The sequence below is a fragment of the Amblyomma americanum genome, chromosome 5 (assembly GCF_052857255.1).
Source record: "Amblyomma americanum isolate KBUSLIRL-KWMA chromosome 5, ASM5285725v1, whole genome shotgun sequence".
Lineage (NCBI taxonomy): Eukaryota > Metazoa > Arthropoda > Arachnida > Ixodida > Ixodidae > Amblyomma > Amblyomma americanum.
The window spans coordinates 18995709-19011872 of NC_135501.1; the positions used below are offsets into that span (position 1 = coordinate 18995709).

Genomic DNA, 16164 nt, shown 5'->3' on the forward strand with positions numbered 1-16164 from the left:
TGAGTACAAGTGCAAAACTGAATCTTTCAGTTTTTATTCCCCGAAAAGAATTCGCCAATGGTTCCGACTGCCCTCATCTGTAGTTGCCTGCACCACTAGTGACGCGTTTTCCTCTTCATTAAAAGGATTCGCGGCTTTGAAATGGCTCACTTCTCCCGTATTTTTTTTCGCCTGTTTTCTTCGTTTTTTATGGCTCCATTTAACTGCAGACAAGGTTTGTCGGTTGCGACAAGATATCATAACCTTTTCATATTTATTACCAATGGTCGTGTGCACGTGTGTTTCCACTTTGTAGGGTTTTTCTCTCTCTTTTCTTATGGATTTTCGTATCACTGCTGGCATAGGTCGCGATAAAATCTGATGACAGCCTTGGTGCACCTATGTAAGTGCATGCGTGTGTTCCCATTTTGTGCTATATCTAACGCTATCCCATTGTAGTGATGAAAACGTGTTCATGTCTCTTTTCACTCATCTCAAAACCTTCTCCTGAAACTTTGTTTCTTTCTTTTTTTTTCATGTGCATGTGACCGTGTTTTGTGTTTTGTATTGTGGTCTATACTTTTCTTTTTGTTACCCCCCCCCCCCCCCCCCCCGTAAGGCCTAATAGCGCTGTGGGTATCAGATACATAATAATGAATAATGAATACATGAGCGTATAGCTGTGCTTTAATAGCAAATACAGGTCACTATACCGAATCGACTCTGTTTATTGTAGCAGTTTGTTCTGTTACAAACCGCAAAAATGGTCTCTTCCTGGAAGATAACATTCTTCTCTATTTCCTACTCTCTCTCAGGGCGACAACCCAATGGGAATCGTGGTAAGGCGTCATCCAGCTACGCTTCTTGTCAGTAACGTTGTGTTTTATTTTCATGTAGAGAATGAGCGAGAGTAGCACACGAGTTAGTAATATACCAGTCGGCCTACGACGTTAAAGGTGCTGCGCTTTCTTACGACACAACGCATCTGGCGGTAGTAAAAAGCAGCGTACTGCTCCATGCAACGCAACTAGTAGGACCAGTGACAGACTGGAGAAGCACTTTCGCTGAACTTCAAGGAACACTTTCCAGCAGTTCTGAGGCGTGTATAGGCTGTTCGAAGCAAATTCATCATCGGTGATTTCTCGGAAAGGCCAGCTTTCGACCAGACAGCGGAATAGATGCCTAGCATGCGCACTACCATCCGAATACAACGATTCGTTCGGCTTCGGCTATTTCCCGCGATGACAGGGCCTTTCCTTTTTATAACGGTCACAGTGTTATAAGATATCGGTGGACACTGACAGTTTCCGTAGTGCGTGGCCAGAAAACCGCCACACAGTTTCATTTCTCGCTCGTTTATCTACGTTGTTCACATGCTGCCTTACCAATTCGATAGACGAATCGCTTGCTTCCGAGGCTGAAAATAAAGTTTTGTCAGAATCTCAGACATTCTGTTTCTGAAATCTATTTGTGAAGAGGAAACCAGCAGGGATATGCGAACAATACTTTTTAGATGCAAAATAGAACACGAAGCGGTTAGATTTACTTATGATTCGAATGGGAATAGTGAAGCTAAATAGCCAACTGAATACGAAACAAATATTGATTGAACCTAATTGAGTTGGAATTGCGTATTAGTATGCTTATTCGGCACATGCGCGAATATTCGCGTGAAACAAATATTCATGCGAAACAGCGAGGTGCCAGCGAGGGAATATAAATCATGAAGGTGAAGCTCTACCTGTCAAAAGACGCAGCACTGATCTGTACTAGGGGACACGCAACACGAAGTCAGTGTAATACCTCTGAGCGTAATGACAGTTTCATAGGAAAATTTTCTTTTGCTACTGATAACGACCACGTGCAAACGAGCGTCCAATCTCACTTGATTAGAGAGGGTTGAGTCACAGCCGTGGTCTCCAAGATTGGGCATGAAAGGGGAGCTTGCTAAACTGAACGGTGCTGAATACTGTTGCGTAGCCCAATCTTTAACGCCATATCTACAGGCATTACTAACGTCGCCACACGATTGTCCTTTCCGCACAAACCGGTTGCGGCAGCATGCTGTACGGCGTCGCAGTGGACCCTGGTTTTTCAACAGACGTCTAAAAATCTACGGTGTGCGCTGTTCGGACTTCAACCAACTATTCCAAAAACTTCAGACTGGATTCGCCTGGTTTCGATTACCTTTGAACATGCACTATTTATTTCGTTCAGCGAATCTAATAGAGATATATTCAATTGCTGTTCGAAATTTTATATATTGGCACACCCCTAGAAAGTATCCAAATTAAACACGGACCAGAAACGTAGGCACACAAAACAACCGGAGGCCAGCAATTGTGCTACGTCAGCAGCAACCAACAACAATCGACCTGCAATCATAGTGGATAGATGGAGCTAATCAGCGAGTTGCTGGCTGCAGTTGTGCTGATGCAGTCTTCGTCATGCATGCTTTTGTAGTTGACTGCGAGATATTCGTGCTCTTCTAAGCCAATCCTCTTCCAAAAATGCTTACATTTAGAGCAGCGAATGGCATCTATATTAAAATGGCAGAGACACAAAATTCGCAATGTGGACAAATGATATGATTTGTTTCCTGGGCGTAAGGAGACGCCTTATAGCAAGCTTCAAGTGCAGGCGTTGAGTGGGAGATTGTTTATTATGATGTATTGTTTTCGGGGAATCCTCCAAGGTCTAATAAGAAAGTAATTACTCTCTTATTACAAATAGACTCCACTCTGCGGCCTTCCCCTAAAACATTGGACCAACACCGTGGCCGCTTGAAATTTTTGATGAATTCCCTCTTGCCGAATCATATCCTAGCCGCCCCGGTTAGCTGAGTCGGTAAAGCGACTGTCCCGGTTAAGCGGTGGTCTCGGGCTCGAACCACGGAGCAGGCCGAATTTTTCTTTATTTACGAAGTCTTTGTAGAAGCTGTATAGCTTTATCTCCTGGCCAAATGGCTGCGCTCTGGTAGGCAATATTGAGTAACTACTCCCTTATTATAACTTAATATATTTTGAATGTCCTCTGAGGAGCCACTCGGCATTCATACCCACATTGAATGACGTTAAGGTGCACTTGTCCCAATTACCATGACGTCACCAAACCCACTGGCTGTTCACAGGAACAGCCAGCGCATGCTGGTGACGCCGATGTCATAAGGGATGTGGCAGTTCAGGTTATCCGGTCGACCGTGACGTTGTGGTGCACTTCAACTCTCACTTCACGGTCAAAACTCTCAGTTCACGGTGAAAAATTGTTCAGAATTAATTATTCGTGCTGTGCTCTGATTATTTTAGCTAATTTTCACTGTTACTGTTCTTTAGGCGTCTTTCAGGGCAAGAAAGATGGACACCCAGAAACTCGTGTGTGTACCTCTTTAAGACAATGCGAGGCACATTTTCTTCTTGAGTAGAACCCAGGCGAGAATGGTGCTTGCGCAACATATCAGCGGCCCGCTTGGTCGATATAAACCTCTCGCATGACAGAGAACTTTTGTACACCGTAGTTGTGGCACATTTCACAAAAATGTTATCGTGCTGTGTCGCACACGCTGGATTCCTTGACCAGGATCATGTTATATATACTTGGGCGAAAGCACGAAGGCTTGCGTGGAGTTTAAAATAAAACGTTTATGCCCTTGCTGACAGCTAATAATAATTGGTTTTTTTGGGGAAAGGAAATGGCGCATTATCTGTCTCATATATCTTTGGACACCTTAACCGCGCCGTAAGGGAAGGGATAAAGGAGGGAGAGAAAGAAGAAAGGAAGAATAGGTGCCGTAGTGGAGGGCTCCTGCATAATTTCGACCACCTGGGGATCTTTAACGTGCACTGACATCGCACAGCACACGGGCGCCTTAGCGTTTTTCCTCCATAAAAACGCAGCCGCCGCGGTCGGGTTCGAACCCGGGAACTCCGGATCAGTAGTCGAGCGCCCTAACCACTGAGCCACCGCGGAGGGGCGCTGACAGCTACTTTCTCTGTATTTCAGGTCAGCTTGTGCACATAATGCATAGATTTACATTTTTAATGTGGCTGCGTTTTTATGGAGGAAAAACGCTAAGGCGCCCGTGTGCTGTGCGATGTCAGTGCACGTTAAAGATCCCCAGGTGGTAGAAATTATTCCGGAGCCCTCCACTACGGCACCTCTTCTTCCTTTCTTCTTTCACTCCCTCCTTTATCCCTTCCCTTAAGGCGCGGTTCAGGTGTCCAACGATATATGAGACAGATACTGCGCCATTTCCTTTCCCCCCAAAACCAATTTTTATTATTATGTGCACTGCATACAATGTCAGCCTTCTTCGCATCGTCCTATTTTCAGAGGAGTCTCCTCATTCCAAAGGGCTCCAAGAAAACCGGCGAGTTCCAAACGCTGGAATCGCTTGTCAGAGCTCCTTTTGATGAAATGGTGGCAACTGATGACATTTTATTTGACTGTCTGCACTAGTAGCGTTGCGTGGTCGTCGCGAAGGTTAGACCGGAGGGAGTTATCCAGTTCCTCCAGTAAGAAGTTGCAGTCCGTCACCACGCAGGACCCATATAAAGTCCCCAGCTTCGCAGCCATGGCAGAAGTACTCACAAAGGACATCGTCGGAACCAGTGCGACTTTTAAACATTGAAGTCTCCCTACCGGTGAACTATTCGTACTCTGTCTGAAATTATCGAAAATCTACAATCTGTGCCATTCAAGAAAGTGTGCGGCCTGTCGGTTGATAGCTTTATTGAGCTTCTACCCTGTTATCTTTCCTACAACTGCGTTGATTTGAAGGGTTCTTTAATCCTGGAGGAAACGTTATATGTGTTAACTCTAGCTTTGCTCCAGTGTTGCACAAGATAATTTTAGGAAATTTAACTGACTTCAAGGCTCACTGATGACAAGCGTGTGCGCAGTTTTGCGTTACGTTCATGAGTTTCTGATTATTTAAAGCTTTTAGGCAATGAATTCTAGCTTGTGGTCGCAGATTTTAAACGCCTTACGGGTTTAAAATCTTCGTCACACACTATTAATTCACTCATTACGTTCATAGGGACCACACCATTACATATTTGAACTTCAGCTAAAATCTCAAATTTTGGATATTTTTGGTTGCGTTTTTACCTAGATGAAGAACTAAATTTTGCCCTAGGGGCCTCACAGTCAAATACCTTGAAAAGAGGGGTTGCTATGAACTCTTTTCGGAAAGGTGGTTTGACAAGTGGTTCGAGTGTTTGGAAGCCACGGCTTTTCCAAGCGCGCTTTTGAAATTGGGGGATGAATCCTTGGTCCAGAACATAAAAATAACAATGTGAAGCAAGCTCACATTGTAGGCGGTGCACGATTGACATCTGTAGTTCCGCTTTATACGCACAGGGTGGTCTGCAAAGTTAAGAAAGCAGCTGTCAGGCAAGGCGTAGATGTTACCTTCGCAGCTCAGTGCAAGATTTGGAGCTAGTGCTCGCGTATATCGCGGATCAGGTCATGAGATCCAGCATGTGCTACATAGCATGGGAACTTTCTCGCGACATGTGACACACTTGTGGTGTATACGAGTCCTATGATATGCGAAAACGTCTACATCGGCCACAGAGGCCAATGATTGGCTGCGGAAGCATCATGCTTCATTTCATTCTAATGATGAAGCAAACATGTCTCACTACTGCCGAAAGCCGAGATACCACCCGGTGTCCAACACGGCAGCTTTCTTGGAAAAGACAGAGGCAAGACGCTAACTCCTCGAAGCCTACTAAATCTGTATGTGTGGCGACGATTGCGTCAGAACAACTTTCGTCTGCTTGTTGGATAAACAAAGAGGTCTTCTAGATATCTAGCTGCTGTTGTCCGCTATCTCTCCAATATCATGACACCATCAGTCATCCGGGCGGACATAATTGCATTACTAAGTCATGACTGTCCTTGTCTAATTGCTGTGTGTACCTCCTTTATGTGACTGCATTTGTTGGACTGGTGTTCGCTTCAAGTACCAATATACCAACTGGCTAAGATTTTGGCCCTTGTGCAAGCCTGTCCATCCTTTCTCCGGTTAGATTTGCTCCTTTCACCAGTGCATGCCGTCCGGCCTGCTAAAAGTTCACGTCGCAATAATGCGCACTGCATCCAGTGTACGTTTCCTTCTGCGTGGTTTCGAAACGCTCAGGGTTCTGCAGTGTAGATGACAGCGGTTTTTCGACACCGCGTAAAAGGTGGAAAGCATGAGCACGCCTGACTAAATCTGGCACAAATTAAAAGAGAAAAAATTGGAGGACGCTTACGCTTCGCCTTTAAGAGTGGAACGTGACACCGTGTTACAGCACTGCCAGGGTGTCCACGGAACGCCATCGCCCGTTCGGCGCTACGCCTTGCCCCTTAGACAAATCGCTCTGCGACGTATGGTGAAACGGACGCGTGGAGCGGCAAACCACGTAGAAGCGCTACCAAGCAAGGCACTCAAGTTGCAGTCGTAGTTCGTGGGCACATCGTTCTCGACAAACCCGATGCCGCGAACGCCATGCGCCGAACGAACGGGCAGCAAGCCGCATGCTTCGTAGTGAACGCGGTTTGGATGTGCGCTGCGTTGTTCGCCGCTCACCGCGTGATTCCTGCGTGCCCGCACGGCCCCACTGCGCCCGAACAAGATATATGTAAGACGCGCCACTTCCTTTGCTTAAAATCAATTTTCATTTCATTTGGGCCCCGCCGCGGTGGCTCAGTGGTTAGGGCGCTCGACTACTGATCCGGAGTTCCCGGGTTCGAACCCGACCGCGGCGGCTGCGTTTTTATGGAGGAAAAACGCTAAGGCGCCCGTGTGCTGTGAGATGTCAGTGCACGTTAAAGATCCCCAGGTGGTCGAAATTATTCCGGAGCCCTCCACTACGGCACCTCTCTCTTCCTTTCTTCTTTCACTCCCTCCTTTATCCCTTCCCTTACGGCGCGGTTCAGGTGTCCAACGATATATGAGACAGATACTGCGCCATTTCCTTTCCCCCCAAAACCAATTATTATTATTATTTCATTTGGCTTTCCTTACGGTGCGTTTCGGGTGTTCACAAAGATATGTGAGACAAGCCTCACTTCCTTTCCTTAAAACCAATTTTCATTTCATTTTCCTTCCCTTGCGGCGCGGTCCATGTTGTCCACCGAAATATGTGACAGGCGTCCCTTCCTTTCCTTGCGCTGCCGTCGCGCGCTATCTGTTGGCACAGTGGCGAACATTGCGAGGAGGAGGAGGAGGAGGGATTTCTCGCTCATGGACGACGCCGACGACACCGGCTTTTCTGCGACACGAGCTCCTTAACGCTGTCGCGTTAAAAGAGAAATTCAACTTGCCCCGCCGGGGTGGCTCAGTGGTTAGGGCGCTCGACTACTGAACCGGAGTTCCCGGGTTCGAACCCGACCGCGGAGGCTGCGTTTTTATGGAGGAAAAACGCTAAGGCGCCCGTGTGCTGTGCGATGTCAGTGCACTTTAAAGATCCCCAGGTGGTCGAAATTATTCCGGAGCCCTCCACTACGGCACCTCTTCTTCCTTTCTTCTTTCACTCCCTCCTTTATCCCTTCCCTTACGGCGCGGTTCAGGTGTCCAACGATATATGAGACAGATACTGCGCCATTTCCTTTCCCCCCAAAACCAATTATTATTATTATTATTAACGCCGCATTCCACCGCATAGCTGCCTATATTTAAAAAAAATGAATATTCTGTTTCTGATAAAACAGGGAGGAAAAATAGCAATATCCATGTGACAACTATATCGATCAACGAGCACTAATAATTGGATATTATGCCGTAATTACATGTGCGATCGTGTGGGCAGCTGCTTCGTTTACAACAAATACACTCCCTGGTGCAAAAACTGGAGCCCAGGCCGGAGGTTTGAAGTCACTTTCTAATGTCAAGTTCAATGCTAGATTTTATTCGCATTTTAGCAATACTCCATAATGCTTTTGTCTAAAATGCGTATCCTGCACGGAACACTCTCTACAGATCTTAATACGAAAATGTTTACATGTCTCTACAAAAGACAGAACTGAAGAAACAGCTGGCAGAAAGTGTTCAAGTAATAATAGGCTACGCGCTATTCAATTTGTTCTAGGTTGTGTCTTTTAAGCCATTGTGTTGTCATGTTGCAAGCGTGTCAAATGAAATGCTTCTTAAAGCATCGTTGGACGTTTTCAGAGCAGAAAAAAACAGAGAATCCTAGTTTGCACATATTAACAGATAAATGAGTGAGATTCGTTTCCACATTTTTTTTCCGTTGGTTGCATCGCACAAGGACTAAATAAGGTGCCTCTTTCAGCGATGCTATGCGAAGACGCTGCACATGGGGCTGGAACAACTCTACTGCCTCCTGGTAAGGAAAATCTCTAACTCGCGCCACTTGCGAATGGCTCACTACTACAGATGAGTTTTTGGCTTTGTGCAACGTATTCGGATGCGGAGACCACATACGACTGGCGATTTGCTGGTTCAACTTTCTTGTGTTCTGGCGACAAAATGTCGTTCGCATATTTTCTTGCCACCACTTCACCAAGATCTATTCTCACACCATCACTTACTCTGACCCCTCATCAGATTAGGATTATAAGAGGCCCCTTTGCAACGCTCCAGAAGAAAGGCCGCACGCATGCGCGCTATCAGTGTTGGCGCTGCTTTTACATTCTGCATATAAATGTCCATTCATCAGTGTAATTTCAGTCCTTAGTTTCGTTGCGCGTTAAAGATCCCCAGGTGGTCGAAATTATTCCGGAGCCCTCCACTACGGCACCTCCTTCTTCCTTTCTTCTTTCACTCCCTCCTTTATCCCTTTCCTTACGGCGCGGTTCAGGTGTCCAACGATGTATGAGACACATACTGCGCCATTTCCTTTCCCCCAAAACCAATTATTATTATTATCATTAGTTTAGTTACCTGCCGTTCCGAGTTTACGTTCGTCCTTGTTTATTATTTCATCTCTGAGCATAACCAAGCGTCCATGCAGCAGAAAGCAGCTGCGATTATTTCACTGCTGTGGACAAAAACAGAACGTGGGGAGACTTTACTGCAGACAAACAAGCCCCACTATGACCGCAAGGCTTTATGATCTCGAGAGTACCGGAACGTTGGAATACCGCTAATGACGATAAGAAAGGGGCCGCCAAGGAATTGAAAAATACACACCTTTCTATTTCTTACAAAGTATTTACTAAGGTAATCGCTAATAGAATCGGGACAACCTTATACTTCAATCAACCAAATGATCAAGCAAGCTATCGGAAAGGGTGCTCGAAATATGTATCATATTCACACTGTCAAACATGATGTAGAAAAATGCGCAGAATAGAACCAACCCCTATATAAAGCCTCCAATAAATACAAGAAAGCATTTGACTCGGTGGATACCTCAGCAGCCATGCAGGCATTGCGGAATCAGGGTGCAGAATAGGCTTATGCGATAATACTGGAAGATATCTATAGCAACTGCACATATCCATGAAGTCAGCAATAACATTCCAATAAGGAAGGGTGTCAGGCAGGGAGACACGATGTATATGGTGCTATTGATTGCCATTTTCCAGCAGGCATTCCGGGGCCGACATTTTGAACATTTGGTGATAAAAGCTAATAGAGGACGCCTCCATAATCTGCGATTCGCTAATTACATTGCCTTGATGAGTCATTCAGGAGGTGAACTGCAAATCATGATCAGTGAGTTAGACAGGCAGAGCAGAACGGTGGGTCTAAAAGTTAACTTGCAAGGGTGGTCAGACGGGCTAGTTGGTAGTTCATATTTGGAAAAAGACAGCGCACCTTAAGACAAGAACTGAGGAAGATATAATAACACAGCGCTGACTTGAAATTATTCTTGTATTGCAGAACGACACAATATATATATAGGAAAATTGGCCGGGAATGCATGGGAAGCAGCTGCTTGGATTGCACGTGACATAAAGATAACTAAGGTGAAAAGACACGAGACAGCAATGCTGTACTTGGGAATGAATAAAAGGTAAGGGCTGGTAAAGGATGGCGCCGAAAGGCGGCAACGGAGTAACAAATGACAATATGCGATAACAACATGAAAACAAAGAGGAAAAAGAAGCCAAAAGGCCGTTAAATGCAAAGTGAAGGTAAAATGCATTAAATGGTCAAAAAGGCCGTTAAATGCAAAAATAAAATAAAACCCATTAAAGGAGCCAAAAAGCCGGAATAAAAACCGATGCCAAAAGAGCCAATAAGAGCTAAAGGCTGAATTCAGAACCCATCCATTAAAACATCCAAGTTTGGGCAGAACTACATAATCAGTCCAACGGAACCTGGCCCAAATAATCGGACTCCCGTTTGACCCGCCGCGGTGGCTCAGTGGTTAGGGCGCTCGACTACTGATCCGGAGTTCCCGGGTTCGAACCCGACCGCGGCGGCTGCGTTTTTATGGAGGAAAAACGGTAAGGCGCCCGTGTGCTGTGCGATGTCAGTGCACGTTAAGGATCCCCAGGTGGTCGAAATTATTCCGGAGCCCTCCACTACGGCACACCTCTCTTCCTGTCTTCTTTCACTCCCTCCTTTGTCCCTTCCCTTACGGCGCGGTTCAGGTGTCCAACGATAAATGAGACAGATACTGCGCCATTTCCTTCCCCCCCAAAAAAACCAATTATTATTATTATTTTAGAGCTATCGTTGGCATGATCACACAATCTTCTCCTAGCTTTAGAATGTGGGCGGCTTCTGTGATTTTACGTGTGAGTTGATGTGCATTCTTCGCGATGACAGTGCATTCATGGAAAAAGGGCTCACAGCAACTGGAGCTGCATTTTAGGTAATCGACTCCCGGGTTTCTCATTACAGTGTTGTAAACATTATTGGAATGCTCCATAAGATGCGTATTGAGGCAACGCCCGGTTTGTCCCACGTAAACCTTGCCACAGCTCAAGTGCCGAGAGCTCCTGCCATCGCTGGGCAGTGGCGCATCGCTTAACTACTGCGGATTGCGCAAGGAGTGGTATGTTGGCCCGACGGATCTGTAAAATGTAATGAAGAGAATGCTAAATTTTTTATATGTGGGCATTAATTAACCCACTAACGCTATGCTGTAGCTTCATACTCTTAAGGCGGAGATCAAGTGCCCCCAGCAATGTTTTTGCAATACTGTAATGTCCGAAATAAAAATCGCACCCATTGTACATTTAACATGCCTATGACAATACATGCGTTTATCACATCGGAAGCATTACTATAAATACATTATGAAACTGAATTTTTAGATGTGGTGCGACATTTCATGGGGAATATCGAAAGCAAAAATACTGCACATTATCCGCCTGGAGATAGTCTCAAAACGCAAACTTTTTGCGCATATTATTCATACACTGTACCTAGGCAAATGCTGCACACATCATGTTTTACAGTGTGAATCGGTCAAACAACGCGCACAAGCGAATACCTTCAATGCCTTTGAGAGAGGAGTGAGGATAACTCTTCGTAACCGCTTATACATCTTCCCATCGTTCATTTAATCATCCGTCATCTCGTCAACAGTCAGCCAGGAGTAGCGAGGCAAACCTCTCTGCTGCTCAACAAAATTTTTCGCCTCTTTCTTCGGTTCATTGGTGAAAGCCAGAAGGCAGTAACCTCTTACAAGCAGCAATGAAATTCCTAAGTATTAGGCTAACAAAATAAATCGTTACGCATGAATCATCATCATCAGCAACCTGCGTATGCCCACTGCAGGGCAAAAGCCTTTCCGATATCTCTTTAATTAAACCTGTCCTAGCCCAGCTGCGCCCAACTTACCCTCGCAAATTTCTTAACCTAATCCGCCCACCTAACCTTCTGCCGCCCCCTCCTACGCTTGCCTTCACTTCGAATCGAGTCCGGTATTATCAAGGGCCACTGGATATCTTGCTTTTGCATTACACGCCCTGGCCAAGCCAATTTCCTCGGTTTGATTTCGACTAGGATGTCATACACCCCCCCCCCCCGTTTGTTCTTGACCCACTCTGTCTTCTGCCACTTTCCATACCTTGCTGCGGTGTTTGTATGCTGAACCCTTTTCGTAATCCTCCACGTTTATGCTCCATAGGTGGGTACCTGTAAGATGAAGACGTTATATACAATTCCTTGGAGGGAAATTGATAAACTGGAATTCATGATGTGAGAAAATCTGCCAAGTGCTCTCCACATCATCTTCTAGTTATTTCGCCCTCGTAATCCGGACATGCGGTCACCTCCTGCCCTAAGCAGACGCATTGCCTTACCACTTTAGGCACCTCACTACCAACTTTAAACTGGAGTTCTCTTCCGAGACTGTTTGAAATTTGTTTGGGTTTATGTGTATTCATTTTTAGACCCGCCGTTCTGCTGTGCTTAATTCATTGATGATGCTTTGTAGTTCATGTCGTGAGTAGCTTAGGTAGGCAATGCCATCAGAGAACTGAAGATTACCAAGGTATTTTTCATTGCCTCTTATTCCCAACAGTTCCCAATCTAGCCCTCTGAGCACCCTAGTAAACAGGCAGTGAACATCATTGACGAGACCGTGACTCCCTGCTTGGCCTCGTTCATTATTGGAATTTTATTTTAGAAGGACTTGATTGTAGGCCAGTTGCAAGGACATCGTGAGGAGCAAAACCACAAAACAAGACTGGACTGAGGCAGGCGACAACACAGGGCGGTAATTTTATTGCTGGCTTTATGGAGGGCTATGGTAGCTGTGCAGCCGTTATAGATAACTGCCCGTATTTTTACATAATGCTCTTTTTAACCCTGATTCCGCAATGCCTGCATGATTGCTTACCTTCCAAATTAATCAGACGTTGTTCGTAATCTATGAAGGCTACAGTTAGGGGTTGCTTATATTCGGCACATTTGGCTATCGCCATACAGATAGTATGAATATAGCCTTGAGTTGAGTATCTCTTAGGAAAGCCTGCTTCATCATTTCGTTGATTGAAGTGTACGTTTTTCCCCACTATATTATCTAATAGGCAATGGGCCTTAAAGGCAGCGGACAGTAAGATGGTTAGGTGCAACGGGAGAAGGAAAGATAACCTAAATGTTGGAAATGAAAGGAAACCGGCAACTAGCGGTGTTACAGGCAGTCATCTGAGTTTCCGTATGTTTTGGGGTGCTTCGCAGCTATACGCTCTGCACACCCGCATTGTCTCGTCGTGCGTCTAGATTTACAAGAGCGGAGCAGCACTGGGCCTCCAAGTACCTGTTTAAGTGCACCTCAGAAGAAGTTCGTGCAACAGCACGCAACAGCGACAAGGAGAAAGAGCTGTGTACAGCCAATGGTCGCTACAGCGATAGCGCAGAGGTAGAGCGTCCGCCTCGCGTGCAGGAAGAACGGGGTTCGAATTCCGTTGCAGCGCAATTCTCAACCGGGATCGAAGAAAAAAAGCTCCGCGTGTCGAAGCAATTGCATAACATGGCCTGGGGTGCGGCCTGATCTCGGTGACAAGAACGGAGAACGCGCTCCATCACCAGAACAGGATTTGGACACCCTGGTGGAGTACTTGGCCACAACCTTCTATGATCAAACCAATTAACCCTCGGCCCTCAGTCCCCAGCGGCTGCGGAACAAGAGACCAAGGCGGCGGTGAGATCTGTGCCGCAGCGGACAGTGCTAAGAATCTCTGGCTCCGCACAGGCCGCCATTTGAATCTGAACCTGGCAACGTTTAACGCTAGAACGCTATATAGTGAGGCAAGCCCAGCATTGCTATTCGAGGATCTATCGGGCATTAAATGGGATGTCATAGGGCTTAGTGAAGTTAGGAGGACAGGTGAGGAGTATGCATTACTAAAGGACAGACACATACTGTGCTATCGCGGATTAGCGGATAGACGAGAACTAGGTTTGGATTCCTCATTAATAGGGATATAGCTAGCGACGTAGACGAGTTCTACAGTATTAACGACAGGGAGGCAACTATCGTAATTAAGATCAATAGGAGGTACAAGCTGAAGGTGGTGCAGGCCTACGCGCAAAAATCCAGCCGTGATGACGAGACCGTTGAAAGCGTCTATGAAGACGCGGAATCGGCAATGAACAGAGTAAAATCACAGTACACTGTACTGATGGGCGACTTCAATGCGAAGGGCAAGAAGCAGGCTGGCGACCAGACGGTAGGCGGCTATGGGAGAGGTTCTAGGAGTAGCAAGGGAGAGTTATTAGTAGAGTTCGCAGATAGAAATAAGTAACGTATCATGAATACCTTCTTCCGCAAACGAGTGAACAGGAAGTGGACCGCGAAGAGCCCCAGTAGTGAGACTAAAATTTAAATTGACTTCATACTATGCGCTCAACCTGGCATGATTCAGAATGTGGACGTCGTCGGAATGGTGCATTGTAGCGACCACAAAATGGGAAGGTCACGAATTAGGTTAGATTTGAAGAGGGAACGGAAGAAGATAGTGAAGAGGAAGTTCATTAACGAGTTAGCGGTAAGAGGGAAAATAGAGCTATTCCAGATATCGCTGAAGAATAGATATTCAGCTCTAATTGAGTAAGACGATCTTAATGTTCATACAATGAACAATAATCTGACAGCTATCATTACGGAGTGCGCAGTAGAAGTAGGTGGTAGGACGGTTCGACAAGATACTGGCAACCTATCTCCGGAGACGAAAGATCTCATTAAGACTCGCCAAAACACGAGGGCGTCTAATCCTACAGACAGAATAGACCTATCTGAGCTATCGAAGTTAATAAACTCAATGTTGCCGACATAAGGAAGTTTAATATGGAGAGACTAGAACATGCTACAAAGAACAGAGGGAGCCTAAAGGCAGCGAAGAGGAAACTAGGCATAGGTAAAAGCCAGATGTATGTGTTAGGAGACAAGAGACAGTTTTAGCTGTGCGTACGCAAAGAGTTAGCGTACGCGAGGAGTTTGAGGGGACGGTAGTGCGCATGCGCAGAACGCAAGCGCAAGCCTTGCGTCTTGCGTACGGTAGCCTTGCGTACGCTAGCCAGCGGAGTTTACGTTGCGGCGCTTGCGTGGCTTGCGTACGCTAACTTTGACAAGATGGCGGCGCCCTGCTCGCCCGCTTCGGAATAAATACATGTCGCCGCTGGATTCTCCGACGCAACAGCTCGCTAAAATGGTAGCGGTTCGCATTTATTTCGCCTAATCTTGCCCACACGTAGCGGTATAAGCGATAACTAGCCCCTGTTTTTCAGATAATTTGGCGATCTTCAAGCTCCTAGGCCTAACTATATTCAGTGTGTTTTCCTCGTAGCAACGACACCTGGCGAAGCAGTTTTCAAACTTTTAGCCAGATCTTGCATTTTCTTCGGTTTGCATAGTTTTTCTTCTTGGAACAAAAAAGGCTCCCAATGCACTCACAGTAATTATCAGTAATCACGGATGAAATTTTCTTCAACCGAGCGTTGATGTCGTTTGACTTCTTGTCACTAGATGGCGCCACGTGCGCCTGAGGGACGCTACGGCACGGTCAGCTAAAACTATACCTCGGAGCGGACAGCGTAACGCACGCAGCGCCGTAGCTCTTTGCGTACGCAAGCACTTGCGTACGCAACGCTAAAACTGTCTAAGGATGGCAATGTCTTTGGCAATGCGGATAAGATAGTTAAGGTGGCTGAAGAGTTCTACACAAATCTATATAGTAGCCAGTGTAATCAGAACATTAATGAGAGAGACAGTAGCGTACAGCAATGCGTCACCCTGCCAGTAACTAAAGAGGAAGTAAAAATAGCCTTAGGAGCTATGCAATAGGGATAGCAGCTGGTGAGAAACAGTTAAGAGCAGATCTATTAAGGGCGGAGGGGAGATAGGGCTAGAAAAACTAGCCAAACTGTATACGCAATGCCTTATAAACTCGACCATACCAGAATCTTGAAAGAAAGAACACAATCTTAATTCTTACGAAAGGATACGCCAAAGACTTGAAAAACTACAGACCGATCAGCTTACTGTCCGTGCATACAAGGTATTTATTAAGGTAAATGCTCAGAAAGTCCGGGCAACTTTAAACGTTAACGAACCAAATTATCAGGCTAGCTCTCGTAAAAGATATTCCTCAATAGATCATATTGACGCTATCAATCGGGTAACAGAAAAATGCGCAGAATATAACCAGTCTCTATATAAGCCTTCATTGATTTCGAGAGAACATTCGACTCAGTGAAATCCTCAGCAGTCATACAGGCATTGCGTAATCAGGGTGTAGAACAGCCTTACGTGAAAATACTAGACGATATAT

At 45.8% G+C, this 16164-nt stretch overlaps 1 protein-coding gene across 1 annotated transcript in view; it reads left to right on the top strand.

Moving 5' to 3' along the window:
• The window catches only part of LOC144134588 (uncharacterized), a 184010-nt gene that overhangs the window by 110630 nt on the left and 57216 nt on the right, over nucleotides 1–16164 (top strand). The window contains exons 5-6 of the mRNA XM_077667478.1: nucleotides 795–818; nucleotides 8259–8312. Of these exons, the coding sequence (XP_077523604.1) occupies nucleotides 795–818; nucleotides 8259–8312 (78 nt within the window). The remainder of the gene's footprint in view (nucleotides 1–794; nucleotides 819–8258; nucleotides 8313–16164) is intronic.